Below are 26771 nucleotides of genomic sequence, written 5' to 3' on the forward strand. Positions count from 1 at the left end.
GTAAAATGCTACTTGACCCTCTCTGACTTACGGGAAGACAAAGGGACTGAACTATTTTCACCACACCTAAATTTTGATTGACTCAAGTTTGTTTAAGTGCTTTGTTGAAAAAGCGTTTGCCTCCCATACTGCGACTGCTTTTGTTCATTATCGTTTTAGCATGTGAAGTAAACCCAACACTTGCTGGCCTGTTTGTCTCGTTGTTTGCAGAACAAAATCAATCACTCTGTGATCAAGGACCTGCTCGATCCCATTAAGGAGCTTTATGAGGATGTGAGGAGGAAGGCTCTGATGAGGCTCGAGTACGAGGGTCTGCACAAGAGTGAGGCAATAACCACACCAGGGGCACGCTTTCACAATGACCCTGCAGGCTTTGCCATGAACAGATATGCATACTATGTTTGCTACAAGTGCAAGAAGGTACCACCTGGATGAAAGACCTAGTATATTTTAGTGGAACTGTGTTATAAGGATGGAGAATAAATGACGCTTTTCTTTTCCAGGCATATTTTGGGGGAGAGGCTCGCTGCGATGCAGAGGCAGGACAGGGAGACGACTACGACCCCAGTGAACTGATCTGTGGAGCATGCTCAGATGTGTCCAGGGCTCAGGTGGGAATTGTGTCTGCGAGGAGCACTTAAAATGAATAATATGACATCTGTAGAACTAACTGACCTATATGTTGTTAAGTGAATAACAATAAAGAAAGAAAGCCAAACCTTTCCTTAAAAATGATGCTCATCTGTCCTTGAAAAGCAAAATATAACCCCAGCCCTTTTGTCTCCTTTCATCAGATGTGCTCCAAGCATGGAACAGACTTCCTTGAGTATAAATGCCGGTACTGCTGCTCTGTGGCTGTTTTCTTCTGCTTTGGCACCACACACTTCTGTAATGCCTGCCATGATGACTTCCAGAGGATGACCAGCGTCCCCAAAGAGGAATTGCCCCATTGTCCTGCAGGTGCTTAACAATTCCTATGTATTTTGTCATAATTCTATACATAAACATGGATGTCATCATGTTATCAGCAATTGGCCACAAATTTGACATTTTGACCGTTGCAGTCTTAGCTTTTGGAACCATTTATGCATTAGACTGTGAAGTTTGTGAAGGCACTTGCAAGTTTGTTTATTAAGGTGAAGCATCCACTTGTTTCAGCATCTGCTTGTCACTCAGAGTATACATGCCTCCTACTAAGGGATAACTTTAGTACAATTTTAATGAGTGGGTTATGAAAACAAAACAAAAACAGTTCCTGTTCAGATGGTATGAAAGAGGAACATCAAAAACCAAAACTGTTTATTGTAGCACACTTCTCCTCTTAACATGCAGGTCTGTGTGTTTCCACTTGTATTTGGAGTCAACTTCACGTGTTCATTTGAGAAACTGCAGTAGCCACGGCTTGGCTTAATCTTTAACCCTGGAAGTTGCTACTTAATAACAAATGACTGAAACTTGGTCTCCTTGGTTACTGTGTACAGAGCCACTGTCTTTGAGGAGTTTAGATCAGTGAGAGTGTCCGTCTCTTACTCTGAATAATGATCGGCTGTAACCTGATCACACTGCTTCAAAGACGCAGCTGACCTTTTGCTGCTCCTGTGTTTGCATCTCCCATTCCAGTTGTTGCTGTTGTTGTTGTTGCTGTTGTTGTTGCTGTTGTTGTCTACAGTATCTGCAGTTTTTACAGATACTAAAGAACAAAGGAAGGTTTTGTGACAGGCCTATTTGAGAAACATGATGTTCTTACATCTGTATAACTCTAGGATGACAAAATATTTTCGACATCCTGTCCTGCGCTCCCTGCACCTGCCCAGAGTACAGTAGCTTGATCTCTTTTTGTATTTGCCTACCAGAAGGTTTAATGCTAATGTGTAAATGTTGTCCTCTCTGTCACAGGGCCTAAAGGCAAGCAGCTGGAAGGCACTGAATGCCCTTTGCATGTAGTCCACCCACCAACGGGGGAAGAGTTTGCTCTTGGCTGCGGGGTGTGCAGGAACGCCCACACCTTCTAAACAACAAGACTTTTTCTGAAAACCAGTTTGTCTACTGTGATTTCTGGCTGCTGCTGCTGAAGCTCAGCCGTCAAGTTTGGCTCTTGCATTGCCAAGACTCCTGGACACTGGACCAGGTTTCTGCTCTACGCCGAGAGTCCTCAGGTCTGCTCTTTCACCACCGTCAGTATCCTTGGATCCGCTGCGACCGCGAGCAGTAACTCGTTTGGGTTCAGAGTGACCTGAATGGGTGAGGGGAGGGAGGGGGACAAAAGAACAATTGAATTAAAAAGAAAAAAAAAAAAGAAGAAAAAAAAAAATAAATTTCTTGTGACGTGTTTGCATGCGGCCGTTGTATTCCCTCGGCTTCTATAGACGTTGCACACCTCCTGATCACTCAAGTGTAACAATACAAGTTTAAACATTGAATATGAATTAATTTGCATATAGACAACTGTGGATCAGCGTGGGTCTGAAAAAAAGTTGAAAAAAGAATATATGGAGCAGGCCGTGTTTCCAGCTTCCTAACTATAAATTTAAAATATTGTTGTATGTAAACTTTTTCGTAAACTTGTACAGTATTCTCCGCTGTCAAGTGCATCATGGGTTGACAGAAGAAGAAAAAAAGGAGTTGAGTTGGTGGATAAGACTGTTAAGAACATTATGTTTGGGAGGAAAATAGTGTACGATTTATCTAATCTTGTATATAATGATACTATTCAAAAATAGCTGTATTCCGAAGTTGCTACTCTTCACTTCAGTTTTGTTTGATATTCTGGGTTATGTTTTGAGCCAGAACTTTTAATGAAGTGCAATACTGGGTGTGCCTCCTATTTTGCAGCTGTTTAACCTATGGAATGTATGTCAATAAAGCCACTGTACATTTTTATACAGTAGACGGTCGTAATTTCCCCCCCTCTTCTAAATGTCACATCTCTTCTGTTGTCTGGAAATGAGAAGATGGATCCTGGCGGCTGCAGTGAACGATGGTGGATGTAAATCCTGGTTGTAATTTTAAAAAAAAAGAAAAAGAAAGGATAAACTTATAGTAAGACAGGAAAAACCCCTCTCACAGTATGACTGACTACAGCTGGATGATTTGAGGGTGCCAGTCTTCACACCAAATAAAATATTGCACCTGTAATGCTTTTCCCTATTAGGAGGCAGGGGTAATGGGAGGGAGAGGGGAGGTCAGGGGGGTGGAGTATGGAAACAAAACAGCTGCTGTTTAAATTAAAAAAAAAAAAAAAAAAAAAAAAAAAAAAAGCTTCATACTTGTGAATCTGCTCTGTAATATCTGTGGTGGATGGAGTCAAATGGTAATAAACCAGGTTCTCTGTTTTCGCAAAGTAAACACCGTGTCATCCGTTAATGAGTGGTCACATTTCTGTATTCACGACTCAGAGGAAAAGCTAAAACATCGGTGCAAATGAAGAGAGGGGAAACTGTAAAAGAATGAGTTATCCTATCATAGATTCAAAATGTTAGGTTTGTCATACTGACTATAATAGTGTGACGGTTGAAAGATTTAGTCTTTGAGCAGCATTAAATAACACACCTTTAATGCATTTCAAAAGGTTTAGCTGTGTGTTTCCAGACTTGCACCTTAAGTGCTGAATTCACATTAACTAATGAAGCACACTAACTTTTTCTTATTTTATCCTGTTGAAGTTTCTTGGGCACATGTGCAGTAAAAAGGTGCATGCAAGTCTGTGCACTGCTGGAAGATGAGTAAGAGACTGGCACCATGCATAGGTTGCAGGTCTGTTGCAGAGCTCCTCTCAGTATGGCGTCCCTGGTGTTTATTGCTGACAGCAGTAGCAGGATGAATTCTGCTGTGTGCAGGGCTATACTCTGACCAGACTGAAACTTTTCTTTGGTCTTCCTCTTTTCCTCCTGTCTGGCAGCTCCATTTTCAACCTCCTTTGTCCAATATATCCACTCTCCAAGAAGGAATTGTGGATATATTGCTTCACTACACGTCTCCAGCTGAGCTGTCCCTCTGACATACTCATTTCTAATGAAGTGAAAATCTAAGCGTCTCTTTCACCTCAACCTCCTGTCTTTTTGTTAATATCAGCAAGTCCAAACCATCTTGTAAACATTCCCTTTGCAGTTATCCGCCCTGCCTGCCCTCTCTTCTTCACCTCTTTTGTGCACTGGCCATTGCTTTGGATGGTTGGACACAGGCATTTAAAATCCTCTTCTTGCTAGCTCCACTGTTTCTCCTCTCCCTCTTATTAACACGCATGCAATCTGTAGTCTTCTACTAGCTTTCACCCCCTCTTCCCTCCAGAGCATACCTCCACCTCAGGGCTCTCTTCCACCTGTTCCCTAAACATCAGTCTCTGGTTAACCTATCACCATTGCCAACAAGAAGGGGATCAGCAAACCCCACCTCACCACTTTGTCACTATCATCGTGCATTTTAGATGGATTTTGTTATTTTAGTTGTAGTTTATGTCGACCTCTCTCTCTGGAACAGTATTATTGTATTCAAAAACAATCTTCTCAAACAAGCAGTATTATATTTTGTTGCTCTCTAGAAATAATCATTGCGTTATGAAGGCTCCCAACAGGAAATGTATACGATTTTATTTTATTAGGATTCGGGTGAGTTATCACTCAAACGGAGACGATCTTTACCAACAGCCATTTTGCATTATGTATCCCATAATGCACCGCTGCTGTCACGACAACATTTCGCCATTTCGGGTTTGGCGGAGAAGGGGGGCGCTCTGTAACTCCCGCGAAGGAATTAGGTCAGCCGAGCGGAGGTGTGTGTTTCTTCATTGAAAACATTTCTCGCTCGTTCTCGTTTTCCCGACGGCTCTCTTATCGTGCTCCGATGCGTGTTACCTGGCTGCTGCTGATGAACTTTACCAGCGTCGGCCCGGGCTGAAGAGTCGAGTCAGTTGTCGGATTTTCTAGCTAACAGCTAGCAAGCTAGCTGTGTGTAAACAACAAGGTAAGAGCCACTGTAGTCACTAGTAAATAAATAATGAATGTTAATAGAACTTGGTATGAATGACCAGTGAGTATAGTGGGGTTTGATATATTTGCAGCGAATCAAGTGAATTTGCAGCACCAGTTAGCTAAGTCGCTCTGTTAGCTTGTAACACACTTTTACGTTAATAAATAAGCAATCGTTAACTTGGTTAGCGGTTGCATTTACTCCCCTATTAGCTTGCTAACTTTACGAGCCACTTTTTTTTTTTTTTTGCATTTGTGTGCGTTCATTGTAACTATAGCACTGACAAGCCCAATAACGTTTGTTTATTTTTCCCTAAGTACGGTTGTGTGGCTGTGTTTGTAACGTCACCTCAGTCACGTTTCCTGTGAAATATGCAGTGTCACATGCGGTGCAACTTTAGTGTGAGAGTTAACGCGCGGTACAAATCCAACAGTTAAAGGCTTTAATTGTTGTACTTTGGAAAAATGATGATTATTCAGAGAAACACAAACATGAGGGGATGAAAACGGACTGAGATTTTTTTAAAAAGCTGGAATGTCTGCAGACTCACCATCTGCACAATATGGTAGCTGCTAGGAATGTTTTAATTATTTTGCAGAGTGCGTCAGTGATAAACATGCACATTTAATCTGCACCTGTTAGTGCAGGGCTGCAGCTAGAGCTTATTGATTCGTGACGTCCTTGATTAGACACCTTTCAGAAAATTGGCACACGTTTCTAAAGTAATGGGCATGTGTAGATTTATTAATCAGTACATTTTATTTTGTAAAAGATGAAACGGATGAAAGGAGGAGAGGAGGGAAGCGATGACTCCTCCTGTGAGAGTCCAGCGGAGGTTTGCAAGAAGGTGCGAAATCAGTTGAGCGAGGATTCGGAGCCAGATGTGGCTGAGTCGCTGGACTGTAACTGGGCACGGCTGCCTCAGGAGCTCCTGCTGCATATCTTCCAGTACCTGCCACTGCTGGACCGGGCTTATGCCTCCCAGGTGTGCCGTGGGTGGAACCAAGCCTTCCACATGCCTGAGCTGTGGAGATGCTTTGAGTTTGAGCTCAACCAGCCAGCCAGCTCTTACCTAAAAGCCACACATCCAGATCTTATTAAACAGATCATAAAGAGGCACTCCGATCACCTGCAGTATGTCAGCTTCAAGGTAAAAATGTCTGTGTAAACGTGTGTGTCCTCATTCTGGGTTCAAACGTTCATAAGCAGCTTCGGTTTAAAAATGTTTCTTGGATGTTTTTCGAGTGATATGCAATCTTTTCCTTGTTCTTATCAGGTTGACAGTAGTATGGAGTCTGCAGAGGCGGCTTGTGACATTCTTTCACAGTTGGTGAACTGCTCACTGAAGACCTTGGGCCTCATCTCTACAGCCAGGCCCAGTTTCATGGAGGTTCCAAAGGTATAATTAACACAATCATGAGGAGTCTGGGTCTTTACAGTGTCCTGCTCTTTAGATTTGTAAGCAAAATCCACAGTCTCATCTTATCTGAGATTGGGTCTCAAAAGCAGCATTCTTATGCATGGCAAATGACACTCTAGATGTCATTGAGCAAACTAGTCTAAGGGCTGGACGTTTCTTTTTTTGGTGTGTTTGTTTTATCAAGGATTGGAACCTGCTGCACGTTCTGCTATTTGTAGAAACTGACACACCCACTGTTGTCACAGTTCGCATTTTAAAACCTTTGAGTTCCTGAGCCAGTTTTTAACAATCTTAGTTGAATTCTTTTGTATATTTCAAAATCAAGTTTAAGAACTTTTAGGTTAATTAAAGTAGAAAAAAAATCACTTGTTTATGAACTCTTGAGATCTTTGTGACATTCAAAAGCTGTTTAAGAACCTGTGATGACGTCATAGAACTTGAAACGTGCAAACGGCCTCACTCGTTCACCAGGGTGTGCTCTTTTTAGCTTCTGTTTTAAAGACAGCATAAGCCTCTCACAGCCTGTGCTGCTTTTTGTGTGACTGTGGATAAATATTAGAGGACGTGTTGTTCTTGGATTTTCTCACAATGCGGTGCTAGTTGCCAAGTTGCGAAAACACCTTTTGGCATAATAAAATCTTCTCAAAATTGCCATTATTACTCACATTCTGTCAGAGGGGACATTTGTTTGAAGCATTTGAACCAAAAGAAAGCTGAATGCAAAAAAACAAAGACTTGTTTTTTCCACATTTTGGAAAATAATAACATATTACATCATTTTCATCATAAATACTTTTTTGCTATTATAATATGTACCATAAAGTCAAATAGACACCCTTCCAATGCTTTGCACAAAAAGGTTTCCCCATTTCCTTGTCCTCAGTTTGTAATACAGATGTATGCAGTCTAGCTGTCTGCAGCACCAAAGCTTAAGATTAATTCAGAGGTCCACCCATGCAGTAGACACAAATGAACACACCCTCGCATTTCTTTATTTCAAATTTGTTTACCTTGTCTACAGATTAAATCTACAAATTAAATTTGTATGTAATCTTAACCCACTAATTGTGATTACATTAGGGTTTCTTACTGTACTCAGATTGCAGATTGTGTTTGTATTGTTATATGTAGCAGATTCTTAAGTTTAAGGTTGTCTCAGTAATTACAAATAGTGGTGTGTGAGCCATGACAGAGGTCTGCCTGACGTACCAGGCCCACCAAAAAACTGTATGTTAGTGGGACAGATTATGTTTGGGTAAAAGATCATTCCAGACACAGTTGATTAAATCTGACATTTCGAAGACGTCAGTCAGGTTTAAAGATCGTTACAATTCAATGTGTCATGTTTGTCCTTCCACAGTCTCACTTCATCTCCGCCCTGACCGTGGTGTTCGTCAACTCCAAATCGTTGTCTTCGCTGAAGATTGACGACACGCCAGTTGATGATCCATCTCTGAAGGTGCTGGTGGCCAACAACAGCGACACCCTGAAACTGCTGAAAATGAGCAGCTGCCCTCACGTCTCTCCTGCAGGTACAGCCTAAGTGCATGTGTTTTTATTTATTTTCTACTTCCAGCATGAATGGAAAATGAGTATAGTGCTGTGCAAAAGTCTTGAGCCACCACTCATTGCTTTGTTTTGCTTAAAAGAAAGACAGAATTTGGGTGTCATTGGGGGGGGGGCATTATCAGTAGTTCGTCAGACCTTCTGAAGGTCTTTTCAAAGTTTTTCTTCAGACATTGGCTGCTTTACAGTCCTTGTACCTGAACGTTTTCCAAGTAATGTTTTTGTTTATAACATTGACCTATGAATCATCTCAAGCATAAAAAGGCGCCTAACTCAAAGGATGACTATATCTTGTGTACATAACATGCCTGGATAGAAAAACCATCAATCATTGATTGGCCTTCTCAGCTGTTGAAACACATCTTTACATAGTGTTCTGTTGAGATGATCCCACAGCATTAAAGGCAGCCGACATCCAAACATAACAATTAGCATGTCCTTCAAGAATCCTGGATAACTATTGCTGAAGGCTACTTCAGGAAAGTTTGCATAACAGAGTTCAGGCTGTGTTGAAGAATAAAAGCGATCATACCAAAGTTGATCACCTTTATTGTTGCACAGACTCTGTATTTGCCTTATGTGTGGCGTTTCCATTTATGCGTCAATGTTTGAATAAACTGCTGCACATATTTTACATTTTTGAGGAAGGTATAAAAAAACGAGAGGTGGCTCAAGACTTTTATACTTCACGCTGCATTGATTGAAAAATCACACAGAACTTTATTCAGAGAGATAAATTGTTTAGGTTTTGACATAACTGATGAGTTGATAGCTGAACTTTATTTATTTAAAAAAACCTGAGAAGAGTAAAAACTATATGTCTGTAAAACTGGTAGTGGGAGACTAACTTTTAACCTCAATGACTCAGTACATTTAGACCATCCTTCAATTTGTAGGTCTGATGAGGGACCATCTGGGATTATATGAGAGAAATCCCCTTTTCCTGAAATTCTGAGCTAATATGATTGCTGATTAAACTGCAACTTGTCAGGGGGATGCAGTCAACCTGTTCTTTGAAAGTGAAAACATGATTTGAGAATTGGTCGCATTAATTGAAACGATCTGCCTGTGCTTTTAGGAATCCTGTGTGTGGCAGACCAGTGTCACGGGCTCCGAGAGCTAGCGCTAAACTACCACCTCCTGAGTGATGAACTCCTGCTGGCGCTCTCCTCTGAGAAGCACGTCCACCTGGAACACTTGCGAATTGATGTGGTGAGCGAAAACCCCGGGCAGCACTTCCACACCATCAAGAAGAGCAGCTGGGACGCTATGATGCGGCACTCGCCCAAATTTAACCTGGTCATGTACTTCTTCCTCTATGAGGACGAGTTTGGCCCCTTCTTTAATGAGGAAATCCCGGTCACACACCTTTACTTCGGGCGCTCAGTGAGCAAAGAGGTCCTGGGCCGAGTGGGCCTCCACTGCCCTCGTTTGGTGGAGCTGGTCGTGTGCGCCAACGGCCTGCGTCCTCTGGATGAGGAGCTGATCCGTATCGCCAAACACTGTACCCAGCTGTCAGCCATCGGCCTGGGTGAGTGCGAAGTGTCCTGCAGCGCGTTTGTGGAGTTCGTCAAAATGTGCGGCCGCCGACTGTCCCAGCTGTCCATCATGGAGGAGGTACTGATTCCAGATCATAAATACTCCCTGGATGAGATTCACTGGGAGGTGTCGAAGCACCTGGGCCGGGTCTGGTTCCCAGACATGATGCCGACCTGGTAGAGAGTGAAGCCTGTGCTCAGAGTTCAGTATGTCGGGTTTGTGGTGCGGAACAATCATTGCCTCCATGTTGCGTTGAAAAGCCTCAGCTGGGAAGCTCGATGACAGCATGGAGAGCATGAACTTGCTGAACTCTCGTTAGCAGTGCAGGGATGTAATGTGGCACTCGACAACAACACAATGTTATCACATTATCATGGAAATGCCACAGAATTCCTGCTCGGCTTAATCCGTAGATGGAATTCAGCAAGCTGGCTTCGACCCACAGAAGAGGAAATTTAACTAAAAAGCAATGTTTTTATAACTGCAAATGGAGTTATATGTACATTATAGGCTGGGTATGATAATCTGTGTTGTGAGAGGGGTGTGTGAGTATGTGCATTTATGTGTGAATGTGCGGGTGGGTGTTTACATGTTTTCCAACATTGAGCAGTAAATTGGGACAATTAGGTGCACAATTGCATGTTGTTACGCTACCACTTGGCCTACATAAATCCGGTGTGAGATAGCAGCTCTGCACTCTGTAATACAATATGGCATTGACCGCATGGTTATCTGTACATAGGATGTGACAGAAGGTGTATTTGTCATGTGTGGCTGAATTTTGCAGAAGAGTAGCTGGGTCCTACACCTCATTTTAACCTAATTTAAAGAACAGTGGTTGTGTTGTTTGTCCTCCTCGCCTGGGGAGCTCCAGTCGTGTCTCACAAACCACGACTGTTGAACAAATGGAAGATGGCGGAGAGAAAAAGAAGTGTGTGTGTGTGTGTGGGTGTGGGGTGGGGTGGGTGTCTAAATTGTGACGTGAAGGTGTAGAGTGTTGATTGATGTCATTGATTTTTATTTTTTCTCAAAGTTATATTTTGAGGTTTTTTTCTCCCCCTGCATCAAACACAAATTGGCCTGACAAATGATTTTATTCATTTTGGAAAAAGGTTTATGTACAGTTTTAGATTTCTTAAGCACCTTAGATGAATACCAAATGATAGATGGAATACACCTGGTCCTTGAGACCAAATATGATGATTATTTATACTGTACTGGGGCTTTGTTGAGTCAAATCCCCAAGTGCTGCATATTGAAGTTGTAAAGCTCTAATTAAAACAATCAAATAATTCTATGTAAATAGTGCACAGAAATGTCTGAATTTGGAGGGTAGAGATCAGCGGTCTCAGTTCTTCACGCTCAGATTAATTTGTAATGATTCAGTAGACTAGTCTGTATGGCTGTTGGCTTACAGTGCATGCTGGAAATGCAAATCCAACCCTTTTGTGTTTCTCAGATGCATTAAAATGAAAATATTTTTTATGTAGGTTTCATTTGTATCTTCTGCCATTTGCCTGTTCAAGCTCTAAACCCTGGTTCTCTGTTGTGGATATCTGCCCTTCCAATTAGTCCACATTTGTTTCTTCATCATGCTATCTTGTATACATGAGAGGAAGCAGTATTCACCCATTATAAACACTGTCTGCAGATTTTTCTTGTGTTCCAAACATCCATTCATTTCAGTCAAGAGGTTTGGCAAGTCAGATGAGTGAAACAGTTTTGTTTTTTTCCTTTAAGAAGGAAGTCAAATGCATCTGTATATAAAAACGCTGTGTGTTTGATTATTATGAGTAGAAATGTATTTCTTTATTTCACCCTCTGTCAGGGTTTGAAGTTTCTTTAACTGATGGCTTGTCTTTTATAAAACCAGAGTGCAAGTTATCCTTTACTAGATGGATCTTTTTCATACTATAGCCACTAGAGAAGTTAAAAACTGTGTAATTGATTAATAGGGATTATGCTTTTTTTTTAATGAATTTCAGTTTTTCAGTTAAACAAAAGCAACCAGCAGTGGTATTTTTCTTTGTTTAGCTGGGTTTAGCTTCCACCTATTGTCGCCGTGGTTTTGTTGGATACAGGTGGTCCTAATGTTTTGAGTCCACTACCACAAACTCTCGATCCTTGGAGGGATTTTATTACTTTTTTCCTTTAATGTAGTGGAAGAAGACCCTGTTTTTGTGTGTGCGTTTTTAACAAAACACACAAAAACAGTTGCCTTGAAGTGCTTTATATTTCAAGGTAAAACTATAGTAATAGAGAGAAAACCCCAACAATCACATGACGCCCTATGAGCGAGCACTTGGTGACAGTGAGAATGAAAAACTCCCTTTTAACAGGAAGAAACCAGGCTCAGGGAGGGGCGGTCATCTGCCACACAACTGCTTGGGGTAATGGGAGGAAGATGGAGAAAAAGAGTATGCATTTATGGCGTATACATATTAAATATTTAAAGGTTTTTGGTAGTGGACAAACCTTAAGGCAGCACTGCATGTCAATAAAAATGTAGTTTATTTCTGCCAGATTTCATTCCTTTTTACTCAAGTTTTATTTCATATACAATAACTGAGAGACTTGTTGCAAGAGGTGCTTCTTAGTGTTATTGAATGAATATAGCCTCTTCACAGTATTTGTTTCTCATCACTGAAGAAGTGGATATCTTTGCTCATGTACAATAGCATCTGAAGGGTACAGTAACACATCTCCTGGTTATTTTATTTGAAAATGTGTGCAGTGCATTAAACAGTGGCCCTAACGTGAAGCCTGTTTTCACTGAGAGCTTGTCTGTATTTGCTTTTATTGGAATATTCGGCTGGGGGAAAAAAAAAGCTTCACATGGTAAATGCTGACCGAGAGAGAGCATTATTTAAATTTTGTCACAAATGATTGTCAGTAATTATTATTTGAACTTTATTTGGGAGTTAACAGGTGTTAAACACTTTCCTCTAGTTTTGCTTCTGTATGACAAAAGCTTTGCTTTACTGGTCACCTGTCTTGAAATTAAAATTGTTTTGGACATGTGATCTCACACTGTAATAAAAATTTGTGAATGTACTCTGTGCAACTTTCATGTAATTATTTTTCTTTATTAACCGAAGGCACACATAGTTGAACTCCATAAAAGAACTCCGTTATAAAAATGGGATGCATTTGAGATGAGAAAATTATGAACAGTTTTCTTAAATTATTATTTCTTACATAACAAGAAGAAATGAAGTAAAGGGGTGGGGTTGTACATGCATCTTTATTTACCAAGAAGTCTCTTTTTGGTCATCATATGTCCAAAAATAACAGGAAAATGCAGATTTCTGTCAAATAAGCTAACCCAGAATCCCTGCTTTTACTGTGTGTGGACTGATCGCACTTAAACATGTAGTCAACCCACAAACGCCACTTCTCGGCCAGGAAAAGTCCTGCTAAATGTTTCCGAACATTTAAACACTGGAAAGTCCAGGGCCCGTATCCCTAAAGAGTCTGAGAATCCTCTCAGAGAGCTCCTAACTTAACCTAAAAATTCCTTGCCAGGAGTTTTAGCTTAGAAGTGATTCCAGAACATTTTCAGTGAACTCTGAGCAAGGAATGGATGGAAAATCCTATCTTAGTGAGGAGGTGTGGTTGACCCCGTTGCTAGGTATGAGTCATCATTTCAAAAGCCGTGATTGGTTGATCCTACAAGTTTGATGGAAATGAGCTTTTGGTGATAATGAGCAAAGGATGTACCCTCAAATCAATAAACATATTATACACTCTAATCTTATGCTGACTGTAATTGTAAATAATATTTCACATTCAAGAAAATATCTGGAAAATGAATAGTAAGCTGTAGGGGTTATAGCCATTAGAATCTAAAATATGTGAAAACTTAAACTCATTACACCCTGTTCAAATAATGATTTGTGTCTTATTTGCTCATATTAATATCCTAGCTGGCATATTTTGTACTTTCACTCCCATATGGACCCCGTTGAAAACAAGATGGCCTATCTCAAGAGGCTGTCCTTAATGAAGTAGAAATCACAACGTTACAAGTCCAGTGTGGTCTTAACGAGGGTAACACGGCTCAGCTTTTAGCAATGTCTGTGATTGCAGACCCAAGTCATCACTGCTGCATTGTTGCATTTTCCCGGTTGCCAAATACCTCAGGGTTGTGATTACTTTCGTCTCCGGTGTAATAGCGTTGTGGCGTCAAGTTGGTGAAGTAATTGCATCTCTAAGGAGATCCACCACAAACATGATTCCTGCACGATCCAATCTGTAGCATCTCAATAATTCCCTGTCATCCAGTGTTTGCAGGACATCTCTCCTGCCTCTTCTGTTGGCCATTTTGTGCAGCTGCTTAGGGGAACTCCTAAGCCACTAAAAGTCCTCTTCCCTGCTCTTAGCAGATCTCGCCTTAGGAGCCCTTTTAAGCGCTAGGAATCTTGAGGAATAGCTTTTATATTAACTGGGATTGTCGTGTCACTTTTAGGGGAAATTCTAAGAAAACGTCATGACTCTGAGAATTTTCTTAGAATTTGGCCGCTAGGAGCCACTTTTTGCACAAAGATTCTTTAGGGATACAGGCCCAGAAGTGCTTTTTTTTTTTTTTTTTTTTTTTTTTTTTTAAACCTTTTAAACTGGTATTACAAACACAGAATGTTATGAAGCAGGAAATGCACTCAGCAGATCTGTACATAATGCTCCTTGGTGAGAAATACTGAATTGAAATCTATTTTCTCTTGAAGAAAGTGAGGTTTTATCCTTGATTGAAACCTTTCGAACAGCTACAGTTGTGTGGAAACTTTTCACAGGACTCAGGTCCTCCAAAAAACTAAGTACACCCTGAATGCTTCCATAGGAATTAAGTAGCAGCTAGGTGATGCTAATCAAATGCACTTGATTAACTGATTAACATCAGCAAGTGTGAGCAGCTCTTCTTTCTAAAAAGAATATGACAGCATGACTTAGCTTTGCAAAGTTGCATCAGAACAAACCACAGGAGTTCTGCAACAATGTCCTTTGGACAGATAAGACCAAAGCGGCCATAATGCACAGCACCATGTTATCAGCATAAATCTTTCATACCAGCTGTCAAGCACGGTGGTGGAGGGGTGATGATTTGGGCTTGTTTTGCAGCCACAGTACCTGAGGACCTTGCAGTCACTGAGCCAACCATGAACTCTGTATACTAAAGTATTCTAGTGACAAATGTGAGGCCATCTGACTAGAATATAAGCTAAAGCTTGGCTGAAATTGCATACTCCAAGTGGACAGAGATCTCAAGCACAGCAGCAAGTCTACAACAAAATAGCTGAATTTTTGTTGTTATTGTTATTATGACCGAGCCACAGTTCAGACATCAAGCTGATTAAAAGGCTACGCAGGACCTTAGGAAGGTTGTGCACTGATGAATAATGTAATGATGCAGTAATGTAACGTATATGTAAGTCATATAGAAAACAATGACTAGTTACTTCTGCAAGCCACTGAATCGTGGGGTGTATTTAGCTTTTGAAGGACTTCATAGTCATGTGACAACTTAGTTGAAACGTTTTTTCTTGACTGCCATTTCCAAATAGAATAAAAAAAATTAACCATTCATTGAAGTTTATGTTAATATTGTTGTCATTAGCCTTTCAGCTAATAATATTTACCAATAAAATAAAAAATTAGTAGTCAAATGGGATTTTAAGGCAAAGGCACTTCTTCATATGTAATCCGCACATATGGAGGTTTCATTGGCAGATGCCAGTACTCAAAGTTGTAGTAGAGGTAGAAGCTCCTTTCCAACACGACAGTCTCAAAAGCCTCCAGCAGACTGATCATGGCATCTGCGAATGTCTGGTGTGGCCTAAATGTGTGGTAAAATTTACGGATGTCCAATGCCAGATTTTTCAGAGCAGGCTGTCCGAAAATGGCGCTGTCATTGCCGAGGTACGTGGGCTCTCCGCTGTACAGGTAGATCTTGGTGTAGTTGGTCTGTGATCGGCTGGATAGTTTGGCTCCCAGCTCTGTAAGCTTCCTGTATGTGCGGTGGACAAACTGGGAACAGTCATAGGATTCGAACCACACCGTGGCGTTGGGGCTGGGGTCAGACCGAACTGCCCACGTCTCGTAGTAGATCCCAGTCTCGTTGTCCTCCTGCACCCAGCGGGCCATGTCGTTGAACTGCTGCCCTGGAGAATTAAAGAAAAACATGTCCAAGTCCAAGAAGACAAGAGTGTAAAAAACATTTTATATGTTCGAGGCATTTAATTCTTGGATGTGCTCTAGCTCTCCCTGGACAAGACAAGCTATCAGTCACAAAACCAGAACTGCCTGTTTTGGGTTTTGGAAGCTATCCAGGGCCTCCTGAAGCCAGTGAAACAGTCAATGCAGAATTTCTGTTTCAACATGCTGTCTTTCTACAGTTTTCATGATTACCAAGTACCCTGGATGTGTATCTGACTCAATACAAAGTACAAATTTTGTAGTTTTACAACTACAAAAGCAAAATAAGCTGTTTCAGGGTCATGCTCTGCAGGATATATTTGTAGTAAAATCCACATTATCACCAGTCATATCCACTGATGATGTAACATATCTAGTTTTATCTCGGCTTCTCTGTGCACAGATGTCAAGTCTTACCTGTGATTACTCCAATTTTCTCTAAGGTGCCATTCTGTGACCAGTGTAAATCATCGATGCCTTCAAAGAAGCAGGCAGCTCCCTGGTTGCACCAGAAAGGTGCGTACACGTCTTGTCTGAGGTGAGGAAAAGTGCAGTTGCCCAGCTGAAACAGCTCGTACCACTCCATGGTGTAGTTGGCTCCTGTCTCTGCACTGCTGAACCCAACAGCATCATGCATGATGTGCTGTAAAGAGAACAGAAACATACTCTGGTTTTATGTGTGTGTGTGTGTGTGTTTCTATGTATAATGTAGCTGCAGCTTCACTTCTGTTTTAACAGAGGGACTATTTTTATTAGCCAGAACACAGCGGCCTCTTCACTTCTGTTTTAGAGAATAAAATATTAAATACGAAAAGAACAATGTGCCCTGGTGCTTTTTGCTTTATCCCTGACTTGTAAAAAGACATTTCAGAATTCAAATTACACACTTACAAACTTTCCCAGCAAACTTCCATACTTGAATTCCCACACTGGAGTCTGCAGCCGATACACCGAGATGGTGTCGCTGTCTCTCATGTAGGGAATCCGTCCATCTGGGTCTCCGGTGGGGCAGAACGGATAGAGAGCTTGACAGTAAGAGTCCACATCAGGCCGACGATCGAAACGCCTGTGGGTGACATGAGACACGTCAGATGGTTGGTCAAGGTTAAAGTCACTGCGAGCCCAAATCTACTTCATGTTGCTCTACAAAAATGAGCATATTATCCTAAATAATGTTATTTAGGATAATATTTCAACTCAAATATGAACTAGCTGTGACACTCCGTTTTAATTTATACTAAAATGTAAATAAAATTGTTATAATTTGCAAACCTCAAAAAAAATGTATTCACAATACAACTTAGAAAGTATATCAGACGTTGTAACTGACAAGACTGTACCAATTTAGGAAAAAAAATTGGGATGGGGGCAACAAAAGGCTGGAAAAATAGGTTAACAGCTGGAAGAACATTTTGCAGCTAATTAGGTTAAATGGCAACAAGTCAGTAACATAATCGGGTCAAAAAGAGCTTCGTAGAGAAAAGTAAAGACGGGGAAAGGTTCACCAATCCCCAAAACAAGGTGTCTACAAATTGGGAACATTTTCAGAATAATGTTCCTTAGTGTAAATTCAAACTTTCAATCAACAAGACACAATATCATCCAAAGATTTGGAGAATCTGGAGAAATCTCTGTGCACAAACACCAAGGTCAAAACTCAATACTGAAGCACTGCATTAAAAACAGGCATGATTCTTTCATGGAAATCACTGCACAGGCTCAAGAACACTTCCAGAAATGGATGTCTGTATCACCATACCATCCACAAATGCAGGTTAAAGTGTAGAAACAGCCAGGAATGCAGCAAAAATTTCTGGCACATCCACTTTAGATGAACTGCTGCCTGCTGATGACAGAAGGTCACAGAGCCATTACATAAATTTTTGTGGCGCGTTTTTGGAAATGTATGAAACCCACTCCACTAATTCTGCTGCACAACTGAGATACTCCAGATTCCAACATTTTTAAGTCACGTGAACGTACCACGAATACTTCCTCGGGTTGCTGTCTAAAACAAGGCTTTATTGGGACAACAAGAACACACAAAATCACAAATAGTCTTCTTAACATGTCAGTGAACGTGTAACATCGGAATAGACACGCTTTCTAGGAAAAAAACATAAAAGTTGTGAACTTTGTACTGATCAAAACGGACTAAGCGACCATTCGTAATTGAAAACGAGGTTTATTTGATCGCCTTTTCCAGTTTTCTTCATTATCTGTCACATGATTTAACGCTAAAGAGCGGAGTGAACGTGGAAAGGTGTGCGGTCTTTATACCTGTAGGGTACGGGCCACTTCTGCTGTCCATTAATCCTGAACTGAGCGACGACGTGCAGAAAGAGGAGCAGTTTGAATCCCAGAACGACCTCCGTGTGAAACATGTCAAGGCCGTAAAAACACAAACACCAAAAAAACAGCAGGTACGAAGAGGACTATCTTCCCATGACTCACCGCCTCTAACTTCCTCATTACAGATCACATGGTTTTGTTGATGATACCAAATCACATGACCACACCAGACAAGAATATGGGGCGCCGTTTTTAAACTGAAACATGCTGAAATTAATGGCAATTTTTCCACATTTAGCTAAAAACCTTTCTAAAACATGTTTTTTGAGTCATGTTTTTTTTTTTTTACAATATTTACCAAAATATTTGTAACCTTTATATTTAAAACACAGTTTTAGCAGTTCAATCTAAGTATTACTCAATTATTAAAAAGCTGTAGTGCTCAGGTGAGGACACACGATGGCGTAAGAGGGCGCGTCAAACTATTTTTTAAAGCGCAGAAGAAGAAGCGGCATCCGGGGGCGTTTTGTCCGCTGACAGTCCGCCATGCTCAGTCTTCTGCAGCACTGTGGTCGTAACTTACTGACAGCTAGGACCCTCCAGACCGTGAGCAGCAGTTATTATTCAGCGCAGATGGGCAAACGCGTGGCTGTGGTGCTGGCGGGCTGCGGCGTCTATGACGGCAGCGAGATCCACGAGGCCTCCGCTGTTTTGGTCCATCTGAGCAGAGGGGGTGCGACTGTAAGTGTGACACGCTGATTTTATCTGCCGCTGCCCCTGGAGGGAACACCACATCAGAAATGTTCATTAGCTTCCAGTATGTCCGCTTACACTGCTCCGTGCTGGGCAGTTTCTACGATTTTTGCACTTTTTATTTGCAGTCCGACCCGTGAGCGTCCTTTGACCTCTACCTGTTAACCAGACTGCGCACAGTGACACGAACAGCCTCGCAGAATGTTTTGTGCAAACTGCTGAATAATAAACGACTGAAATGCACCGAAGTATTTAAAGTTCCTTAACCTCAACAGTTATCTGCCCCCCAAGAAAAAAAACACCCAACTCTTAGTAAAGCTTATCTGGTCCGCCATTTTTTTTGTTTTTACCAGTAAGTATGGTGTGCTATTATTTGTGTAGCAAATGTTTCAAGCTGTCGTGGGTCTTTTAGAGTAATTGCTGAGGGAAAATGCTGCACTCTGCTGAACAAACTGTGTCCTGACATAACAAGATTTTTGCTGCTGACACCATCATTTTTTCCATTATTCCCAGAGAAATGAAGTTTTCATATTTGACAAATGCACCAGTACTGATATGTTTTATAGCCGATAACAGCCTTCACTGGTTAAGCAGGAAGGATGCCTCATCTGAGTTTAATTGGTTGTTTCTTATAAGGCAACTCTTTCATTATCTGGACGTTTGAAAGGGTCCCTGAGGCAGCCAGTTTGATCAGTATATGGTCCTGTCTGAGCTGCTGATGGGTAGCTTCAGTGAAATGTGAAGGCCTTTCAACTCTACCTATGTGTGCAGTTAAATCTTTTTATAAGTGTTGCAGTTTTGGCTGGAGCACTCTGAGGAAATTAATTCAAAAACTTATCACAATAACTTAGAGCCTCTGAGTGGAAGCATCCACCTGGTGTCTATATAGCGCTCTGCATGTAGAGGTGCAAGCTGACCATGATGGGATTTTAATTTTATTTATGTTTTAATGAGACTTCTTTTAGTTTTGAGGCTTGAGGCGTTTCTTAATTTCTGTTAGTAATATAACCAATCGTAACCCTCCAGCTGGACTAATCAGTCACCAAAGCAACTGGTCAGGCATATCTCATAACAGAAATTTTTGTCCTGCCTATTAAAAGGTTTGGTGCTCTTCAAAGAGCCACCAGTAACAGAAAAGCACACATACTTCAGGTAACCCTCTATAAGACATGCATTGAAACACTTTCTTCCCTCGTGTGTTAGGACTTCAGTTTAGTAATACTAAGTGGTTACAACTATTAATATCACTGTATTATTGTTATTACTACTTTGATTGGTGTAAGAGAATTTCTCAATTATGCAACATGTCTTATTACTGCACATGTTGCTACCTTGTTACAAATTGCACTCCTTAGAGTCCATACCTCATATTTACCCTACATATTTAAGGACCTAGCTAACCCCTCACAACAACAATGGTAGATAAATGTTTAAAAACAGAGCTGCCTTCATCCCGTGAAAGATTTCTCTTTTTCCCTCAAGGACAGAAATGACAGTTGGGACTGGAAATTTTCTCAAATTCCTCTTACAAAGTTTCATTTTCAGGAATTAACATGGAATGACCCAGACACATGTCTCAAGCTTACAAGAGTAGTCATCAGTCAAAGGTCCACTATGAGTCAGGGAAAGTGTTGCGAAATGCAGATATTCTTAGGTTTTGAAATGCTGCTCTGACAGAAGTTCTGTTGAGTTAGCTTCAAGATTTGTGATGTTAACAATCATTATTAGTTGCCTGGTGTGCTTTTTTTTTTTTGTTTTGTTTTTTTGTTTTTGAACTCGTCTCTGCTGCTTTTATCACCTCCAGGTGAACATGTTCGCACCCAATATTGACCAGATGCATGTGGTAGATCACCTGAAAGGTGCGCCTTCTCAGGAAAAGAGGAATGTGCTGGTGGAGAGCGCAAGGCTGGCCCGTGGAAACATCCAGGATCTGTCTAAGCTCAGCGTGAAAGAGCACGACGCTGTTATTTTCCCAGGTTTGTGTTCATATGTATTTCGCTGGTACAATCGAAGCCTACAGAAAAAAGATGTTGGGAAGGTCTGAGTAAGGTCGAAACTGAAGTTTGTATTTCTGGCTTATGTACATCCAGACATTAATCACACCTCTTCCTCATTTTTGGTGTTTTACAGGCGGCTTTGGAGCTGCGAAGAATCTCTGTACGTGGGCAGTGCAGGGCAAGGACTGCTCTGTAAATGACGAGGTCAAGGCTGCTCTGCAGGCGTTCCACAGCGAAGGCAAACCCATCGGCCTCTGCTGCATCTCACCTGTGCTGGCTGCCAAAGTGATCCCCGGGTGCGAGGTCACCGTCGGCATCGAAAAGGACGACAAGTGAGAAATGCAACATGGACTTCCTTGTTTGCGTTCTAAATTTGGACTTTTAAATGTTGCAATTGTTGTGTGCAAACAGTTGTTTCCAGAGACTACCATGTGCTGGGCGTGGGCTTGTTTACAGCCACTCTGCCTGTCCTGTTGCACAATTTCTTCCTGTTTCCATGACAAATTAATTTGATTACAGTGTTAGATTAAAAAGGACTTAGGAGAGGATCCGTCTTTGTCAGAGTGGTGGCTGACTGACACTTGGACCAATTGATCGGTTCACAGATGTCAAAGCCAACAATCAGTTGAGATCATGATTTTGTTTACAGGCAAAATAATATTATAAAATTATTTTAAAAAATTAACAGAATAGGAAGAAAAAATGTACCATGTAAACATTTAATCTGGCCGATGTCTTCTTGCAAGTGTGCTTTTACATAAATGTGGCTGATACCAGTAACCAATGCGTGTTTCAGTAGATATCTGATTTGGATGCTAGTTATTTTTCCCCTTTGTGCTGGGTAAACAAAGGTCTTTCTTATAAAATATCGGCTGTTTTGAGTGATTTAGCTCTTCAACACACAGTCTTTGACCGTGTCTACATGCCTAAATGTTGCTGTAATGTGATTGGCAGATTAGATATTAGGTAGTTAATGAGTGAGACCCACTGGTGCACTGTGCAGGATGCTAAATATTTGATTGACAGGACAATCACTGGTGTGTTTGTGTAAATAGGAAGCAAAAACTGTTGGGTTCTTTCCATGTTAAGGTGGAAAGTCCCTCTGTAAATGCAGTTTGCAGGCATAATTGATGCATCTCCAAAACATATAAATATAAATTTCCTGTTGTTAAAAGCAAAACCTCAAATGTTCCTAAGATGTTTGCAGAAATCGGCTTTGAGCAGCAAAACATTAAGTAGTGCCTCTTCTCCCCCACCTCTCAGGTATCCAGACACCGCTGACACTGCAGCGGCCATCAACCAGCTGGGCTGCAAGCACGTGAGCAAGGGCGTCGGCGAGAGCCACTTGGACGAAAAGAACAAGCTGGTCACCACCTGTGCCTTCATGTGCAACGCTCCGATCCACGAGATATTTGATGGAATCGGATCGATGGTCCAGGGCGTCCTGAAACTCGCCTGAGTGTAATCAGTAGAAGGTCGAAACAAGGAAAAGACTTTTGCAAGCTGTGCGGTAGATGCCTGCTGAGCTGGTTGCACAATGGTGTTGAAGTGATTAAAAGATAATCTAGAGTAGCAGAACTGAGCTCCTTGTGAGCTGAATTTTTGAGTTTGCGTGTCAGTTTTACTGCTGCTGTCGTGGCTCCGCCCCACATCTGTCACATTTTAGAGAATCAGCTGCAGGTGAGGATAATGTTCTCAGAAACAAATAAATAAATAAACGAATACAAGAAAAAAGGTTCCGTTTATTTCTGACCACAGAAGAGAAAAAAGTATGTACAACATATTTACACGGTTATTATTTAATTCATACTTTCTTGAAAAGAATACAAAGCTTCATATAAAGATATGAGTGTGTAATTACAAAATCCTCATTCTGTCAAGGTGCTCTTGATTACTTGTCATTTTCAGATATGAACCCAATATTGAGCAATCTGCCACCCTTTCAATGTTTCCTATAACATCAATGACCCCCTCCACTCCCTCTGTGCACAGCACAGACGAAGCATTCACACTGAACTTATCCACCAGGTGCTTCAGAGTCAGCGGCTTCCGCCAGTGGCCGTAGAAAGTGTCACATCTGGCTGTGTAGCTCGGCCCCTGGTGCGTCGCTATCTCGACCTCGCAGTACATCTTGTCAAAACTGGGCAGGTTATCTTCCGGCGTCTCCAAGCTGACTTTGCCCAGGAGCTCCTTCAGAGCGGATCGGCCGATTTTAGCGTCGCCGAAAGACGCCACGGTCACCTTGTTATCCAGCAGTGCGGTGCAGGCGTTGAACTGGAACGAGTGCCTGGCTTGGTGTTCTGTGGCAGGTAACGGGCAGTTAACGTACTTGGATGGAGGCACCCGAAGTGTGACATGCCGGATCTGGCTGAGGTCAAATTTGCCAACTGCGTTTTGGAGCTTTTCCCGGGCTGCTAGAGCTGCATCGACAACCCAGTGCATCCCGAGGTGAGCGGGGATGCGTTTGAATGCCACGTCCTGATCTTCCAGAATCCATTTATATGCTCTCACAGCAGAATCCGCCATAGCGGAGGGACTGTAGTCTTTGTAGTAAACACCAAGCCCTCTGTCCAAATCCAGTATGGCTGGATTTCCCTTCAGTCCTATCTGGGCCAGCCGAGCGGCCTCTAGGCCTCTCCGAGCAGCGTTTCCAATGTGGAGAGGTTTGGTCTGTGTGGCAGCGTTGGCTAAAGGCGCCCCGGCAGAGGAGGCTGCTATGGCAAGAGCATGAATGCACTGTTCAGGGGACAGACCGAGGAGCTTAGCCGAGGCTGCAGCGCTGCCCATCACTCCAACAACACTGGGAGGGTGGAATCTGAGAAGCAAAACAACAAGATTTACTCAAGCGTGACATAGTGATTCTGATTAACTGAAATCACTGCTTCATTAATCAAACAGTTCATATGTATTTTAATCATCAGTTTAGTCATTTTTAAAGGTTTTTGTGATTTCTCCTTATAAGGTATTTTCATGTGAGCACAAACCAGAACCCCGTCACCACATCCACCTCTAAAACCCAAAATGAAACCAAAACTGTTTTCTTGGCTTGACAGCACTAGGTATTGGTGAATCAAATGCTCTAGTCTTTCTAATCTAAATGAGCTGGAGAATAAATTTATTCCAGACCTGAAAATATTTCCAAAATTGATACCTTTCAGGGATGTTGTAGGCTTCTTTGGAGAACCTCATCAGTCTGCCTTGAACTTCAATGCCAACATTGAAGGCTAGCAGGAGATCCAGACCAGAGGGCTGGCTGGGAAGTGTCTCTGCCAGGGCCAGCAGCGCAGGTAGGACGGCGCCCGAGGGATGAGTCGCAGGGTGCCAAGTGTCGTCAAAGTCCATGGAGTGAACCTAATAGACAGTCAGGCAAAGACGTGATCAGGGATCGAAGCAGAGCTGGATCATAATTCCTGTTTTCTGCAGATTTTTGCTTTTGTAGAAATCCAAACTTACAGCGATGCCATTAACAAATGCAGCGTAATGAGGAGGCAGAATTATATCTGATTGACCCCAAACGCTGCTCCTTTCCCGCGATGTGAACAACTGGAGGCACATTAATATGAGTATAAATGGCATATCAAAAATAACTAGCAGCAGAAAGAAGATTCTAATCACAAAGCGGACTATTAAAGAAGTGCAAGACTTGACTGGATAATCAGTCATCAACATGTCATGGAAAACAACTTAATAATTTGTCAAGATTGCAATCAGGGCACAAATGAAGCGAGTTAGTTAGCAGGACCGATCATTTGTAAAGGAAATCCACCGATGAGCAGAAGAGTATTTTAATTTCAGCTGCACAAACAACCTCTGATGAGCCCATATAAAGATTTTTATGTGATCACTGACAATAGATACAGAGTACTCATGTATTACTAGTTACTGTGTAGAATTAAATGAGCATCTTCTACATCTACCCACATCATAAGCAAATATTTGTCAGCAGTTGCTTTTGCAGTTATAGGGTAAATGCAGTTCACTGTACCTGACTGTACTTCAGAGCCTTATTGAAGACAGCTGTTCTGGTTCCTAACAGTCCAACACCGAGGGTGTCCAGCATCATCCTTTTGCTCCTGTTAATCACACCATCTGTCAGCTGTGAGGTGTTGAGGGCATGGATCCCAGCTCCAAAGCTCTCTGTGATACCCTGAAAAACATTCCACGGGGCTAGTCAGTTCAAATCATGCAGACTTCTCCAGAGAAGGTGCAGCTTATTGTGGCTATAATCAAGTTAAGATGCTAAGCTATACTGCAGGTCACCAAAAGCCAAAAATACTTTCCAAAAGGTGCCTTTATTAAAGCTCATACAGCAACCAACAGTACCTTGCGAAGCATTGTTCAGTCTTGACAAGCTCTTCAAGTGACTAAACATCCAAGCATAGCTGGCTTTTATAATTACTCTGTCTGAGGGCTGGACTGCCAAATTTCCAAAGTGGCTAAAAACCCACTAGGATGAGAAGTGGGAACTTTCGCAATGACTCAATGCTGTCTTTTCATTTATGCTGGTTGCCAGTGCACTGGGGAGTCTGCACAATCTGCACACAACAAAATCTTGTGACAGCTGATTTTGAAATTGACAACATTTTCTGTGTTTTAGTTTTCTGTGTTTTAGTAGGCACACATGATTCAATCACACGACTTAAAATAAAATGTTGCCCCTAAAACTGTAAGACTGCTAAACTCGATCCCACAGTAACTATATTCATCCTACATATGCAATTTTCTTCTGTCCAATTCAATCTCCTGCTCCTCTGGACACACACCCTTATGTACACTTTATAACTCACAATGTAAATAACTTGTGCAAGTGCACTGATCTACTGCTCAGACTCATCTTATCAGCCCTCAGATATATGCATTACATATACATAAACTCATGTTCAGTCCAAACATGCAATATGCTTTTTCTTGTGTCCAATCTTACAATTCAATTCAATTTTATTTGTACAGTGCCAAATCACAACAACAGCCACCTCATGGCGCTTTATAATGTAAGGTAGACCCTACAATAATACATACAGGGAAAAACCCAACAATTGTGGGTTATATATTTATAGATGCATGTGTGTGTATGCAGATATATACTGTAGTTGTGCACATCCACACACATACACTAATTCAACTTTCATAATGGTGCCCAGTAATGGAAATTCATTGATGTGCAAGGGGAAGTTTATAAATGCAGAAATGAAATAGGTGAAAATCACGTGATAAAGAGTTTTTCATTTTCAGCCGCTGATTATTGAACCAAAAGCTGTGGCTTAAGTTTTATTGTTACCAGTCGCTCACAACTGCAAACCCCAAATCTCCATCTGGTCCAGTTTGCATATAAACGTGGGCTTATTAATGGTTATCACTGATTGTTATTTGTTTTCCGGGTAAACTCTGATGGTAAACCAAAGTCTTTGAAGAAATGAAAGTGAAACAAATTCATCCATTTCATGTAAAAATGAGGAAAACTTGGTTGTGTTTCTCTCTTTTCAAAAAGATTAGTTTACATGGAAGGGCTTAATTATGTAATTCCATAATGTGCTTCCTTTCCAGCTGCTCTTTTTGTATTATACAGATTAAGCTGATACACTATGTAACATTTTGCTCAGATTTGTGTAATTATGTCCAAGATAAAGCTGAATAAAACTTTCTACCTAACTAAATTTAAAAAAAAAAGATACTGTGCTCTTAAAAACTGCAATAACATAAAAATCTATAAGAACAAGGCTTTGGTGGATCACTCTCCCTGAGACAGGAGGTCCACATGACTGTGACTCTAATGCTCCGTGCTTTCACAAAATGGTGCAACTTTGAAACTTCCTAAATGTCACCCATGGCCAAAATATCCCACAACACACACCCAAGAAAATCACCACCAGCAATATCATAAAAGAAGCAAAGCAAATATTGCACTGGATGATTATTAAATGTGTTTCTGGCATATTTTTGCTTGTAAGTGACTTAATGAGAACTTTAGTTTGTAGACAGAAAGTCAGTCATTTCATTACTATAGTTTAAGTTTAAGATTTGTAATAAGTTAGGGGTTATATTAATGTTTT

General features: G+C 41.3%; 5 protein-coding genes across 5 annotated transcripts in view; 3 read left to right on the top strand and 2 right to left on the bottom strand.

The window, feature by feature from the left end:
• mycbp2 (MYC binding protein 2) overlaps window positions 1–3226 on the top strand; it is a 60243-nt gene extending 57017 nt beyond the window's left edge. The window contains 4 exon segments of the mRNA XM_040005834.1: window positions 211–420; window positions 504–611; window positions 795–960; window positions 1897–3226. Of these exon segments, the coding sequence (XP_039861768.1) occupies window positions 211–420; window positions 504–611; window positions 795–960; window positions 1897–2012 (600 nt within the window). The 3' untranslated portion in view covers window positions 2013–3226.
• Window positions 3227–4674: 1448 nt separating this feature from the next.
• Window positions 4675–12544, top strand: fbxl3a (F-box and leucine-rich repeat protein 3a). Its single transcript, XM_040005803.1, has 5 exons — window positions 4675–4959; window positions 5737–6115; window positions 6242–6364; window positions 7746–7917; window positions 9030–12544. Exons 2-5 carry the CDS (start codon window positions 5738–5740, stop codon window positions 9668–9670), a joined length of 1314 nt encoding a protein of 437 aa, XP_039861737.1. The 5' UTR covers window positions 4675–4959; window position 5737; the 3' UTR covers window positions 9671–12544.
• cln5 (CLN5 intracellular trafficking protein) lies at window positions 11455–18159 on the bottom strand. Its single transcript, XM_040005819.1, has 4 exons — window positions 17960–18159; window positions 16571–16745; window positions 16097–16322; window positions 11455–15645 (listed from the first exon to the last, which is right to left on the bottom strand). Exons 1-4 carry the CDS (start codon window positions 18061–18063, stop codon window positions 15158–15160), a joined length of 993 nt encoding a protein of 330 aa, XP_039861753.1. The 5' UTR covers window positions 18064–18159; the 3' UTR covers window positions 11455–15157.
• Window positions 18160–18464: 305 nt separating this feature from the next.
• On the top strand, window positions 18465–22456 carry zgc:162944 (uncharacterized protein LOC569993 homolog). Its single transcript, XM_040005821.1, has 4 exons — window positions 18465–18712; window positions 20529–20700; window positions 20855–21053; window positions 21985–22456. Exons 1-4 carry the CDS (start codon window positions 18518–18520, stop codon window positions 22178–22180), a joined length of 762 nt encoding a protein of 253 aa, XP_039861755.1. The 5' UTR covers window positions 18465–18517; the 3' UTR covers window positions 22181–22456.
• Window positions 22457–22462: 6 nt separating this feature from the next.
• acod1 (aconitate decarboxylase 1) lies at window positions 22463–25160 on the bottom strand. Its single transcript, XM_040005802.1, has 5 exons — window positions 25045–25160; window positions 24707–24868; window positions 24175–24264; window positions 23873–24072; window positions 22463–23536 (listed from the first exon to the last, which is right to left on the bottom strand). The coding sequence occupies exons 1-5, from the start codon at window positions 25054–25056 to the stop codon at window positions 22579–22581; spliced, it is 1422 nt and encodes a 473-aa protein (XP_039861736.1). The 5' UTR covers window positions 25057–25160; the 3' UTR covers window positions 22463–22578.
• Between the last annotated feature and the right edge of the window lie 1611 nt (window positions 25161–26771).

This window comes from Simochromis diagramma, unplaced genomic scaffold (assembly GCF_900408965.1).
Source record: "Simochromis diagramma unplaced genomic scaffold, fSimDia1.1 OVJJ01000501.1, whole genome shotgun sequence".
Classification (NCBI taxonomy): domain Eukaryota; kingdom Metazoa; phylum Chordata; class Actinopteri; order Cichliformes; family Cichlidae; genus Simochromis; species Simochromis diagramma.

Bases quoted from the DNA above. Each gene is read 5' to 3' on its own strand.
- acod1 (XM_040005802.1), bottom strand. The intron at 24,265-24,706 runs GTACAGTGAACT...ATGTGCCTCCAG, and splicing joins AGGCTCTGAAGTACAGTCAG to TTGTTCACATCGCGGGAAAG. The intron at 24,073-24,174 runs GTAAGTTTGGAT...ACTGTCTATTAG, and splicing joins CATTTGTTAATGGCATCGCT to GTTCACTCCATGGACTTTGA.
- fbxl3a (XM_040005803.1), top strand. From the start codon at position 5,738: ATGAAACGGATGAAAGGAGGAGAGGAGGGAAGCGATGACTCCTCCTGT. The intron at 6,116-6,241 runs GTAAAAATGTCT...TGTTCTTATCAG, and splicing joins TGCAGTATGTCAGCTTCAAG to GTTGACAGTAGTATGGAGTC. The intron at 6,365-7,745 runs GTATAATTAACA...GTCCTTCCACAG, and splicing joins GTTTCATGGAGGTTCCAAAG to TCTCACTTCATCTCCGCCCT.
- cln5 (XM_040005819.1), bottom strand. From the start codon at position 18,063: ATGTTTCACACGGAGGTCGTTCTGGGATTCAAACTGCTCCTCTTTCTG. The intron at 16,746-17,959 runs GTATAAAGACCG...TGTCACCCACAG, and splicing joins AAGTGGCCCGTACCCTACAG to GCGTTTCGATCGTCGGCCTG. The intron at 16,323-16,570 runs GTAAGTGTGTAA...TTCTCTTTACAG, and splicing joins GAAGTTTGCTGGGAAAGTTT to CACATCATGCATGATGCTGT.
- zgc:162944 (XM_040005821.1), top strand. From the start codon at position 18,518: ATGCTCAGTCTTCTGCAGCACTGTGGTCGTAACTTACTGACAGCTAGG. The intron at 18,713-20,528 runs GTAAGTGTGACA...TATCACCTCCAG, and splicing joins TGAGCAGAGGGGGTGCGACT to GTGAACATGTTCGCACCCAA. The intron at 21,054-21,984 runs GTGAGAAATGCA...CCCACCTCTCAG, and splicing joins GGCATCGAAAAGGACGACAA to GTATCCAGACACCGCTGACA.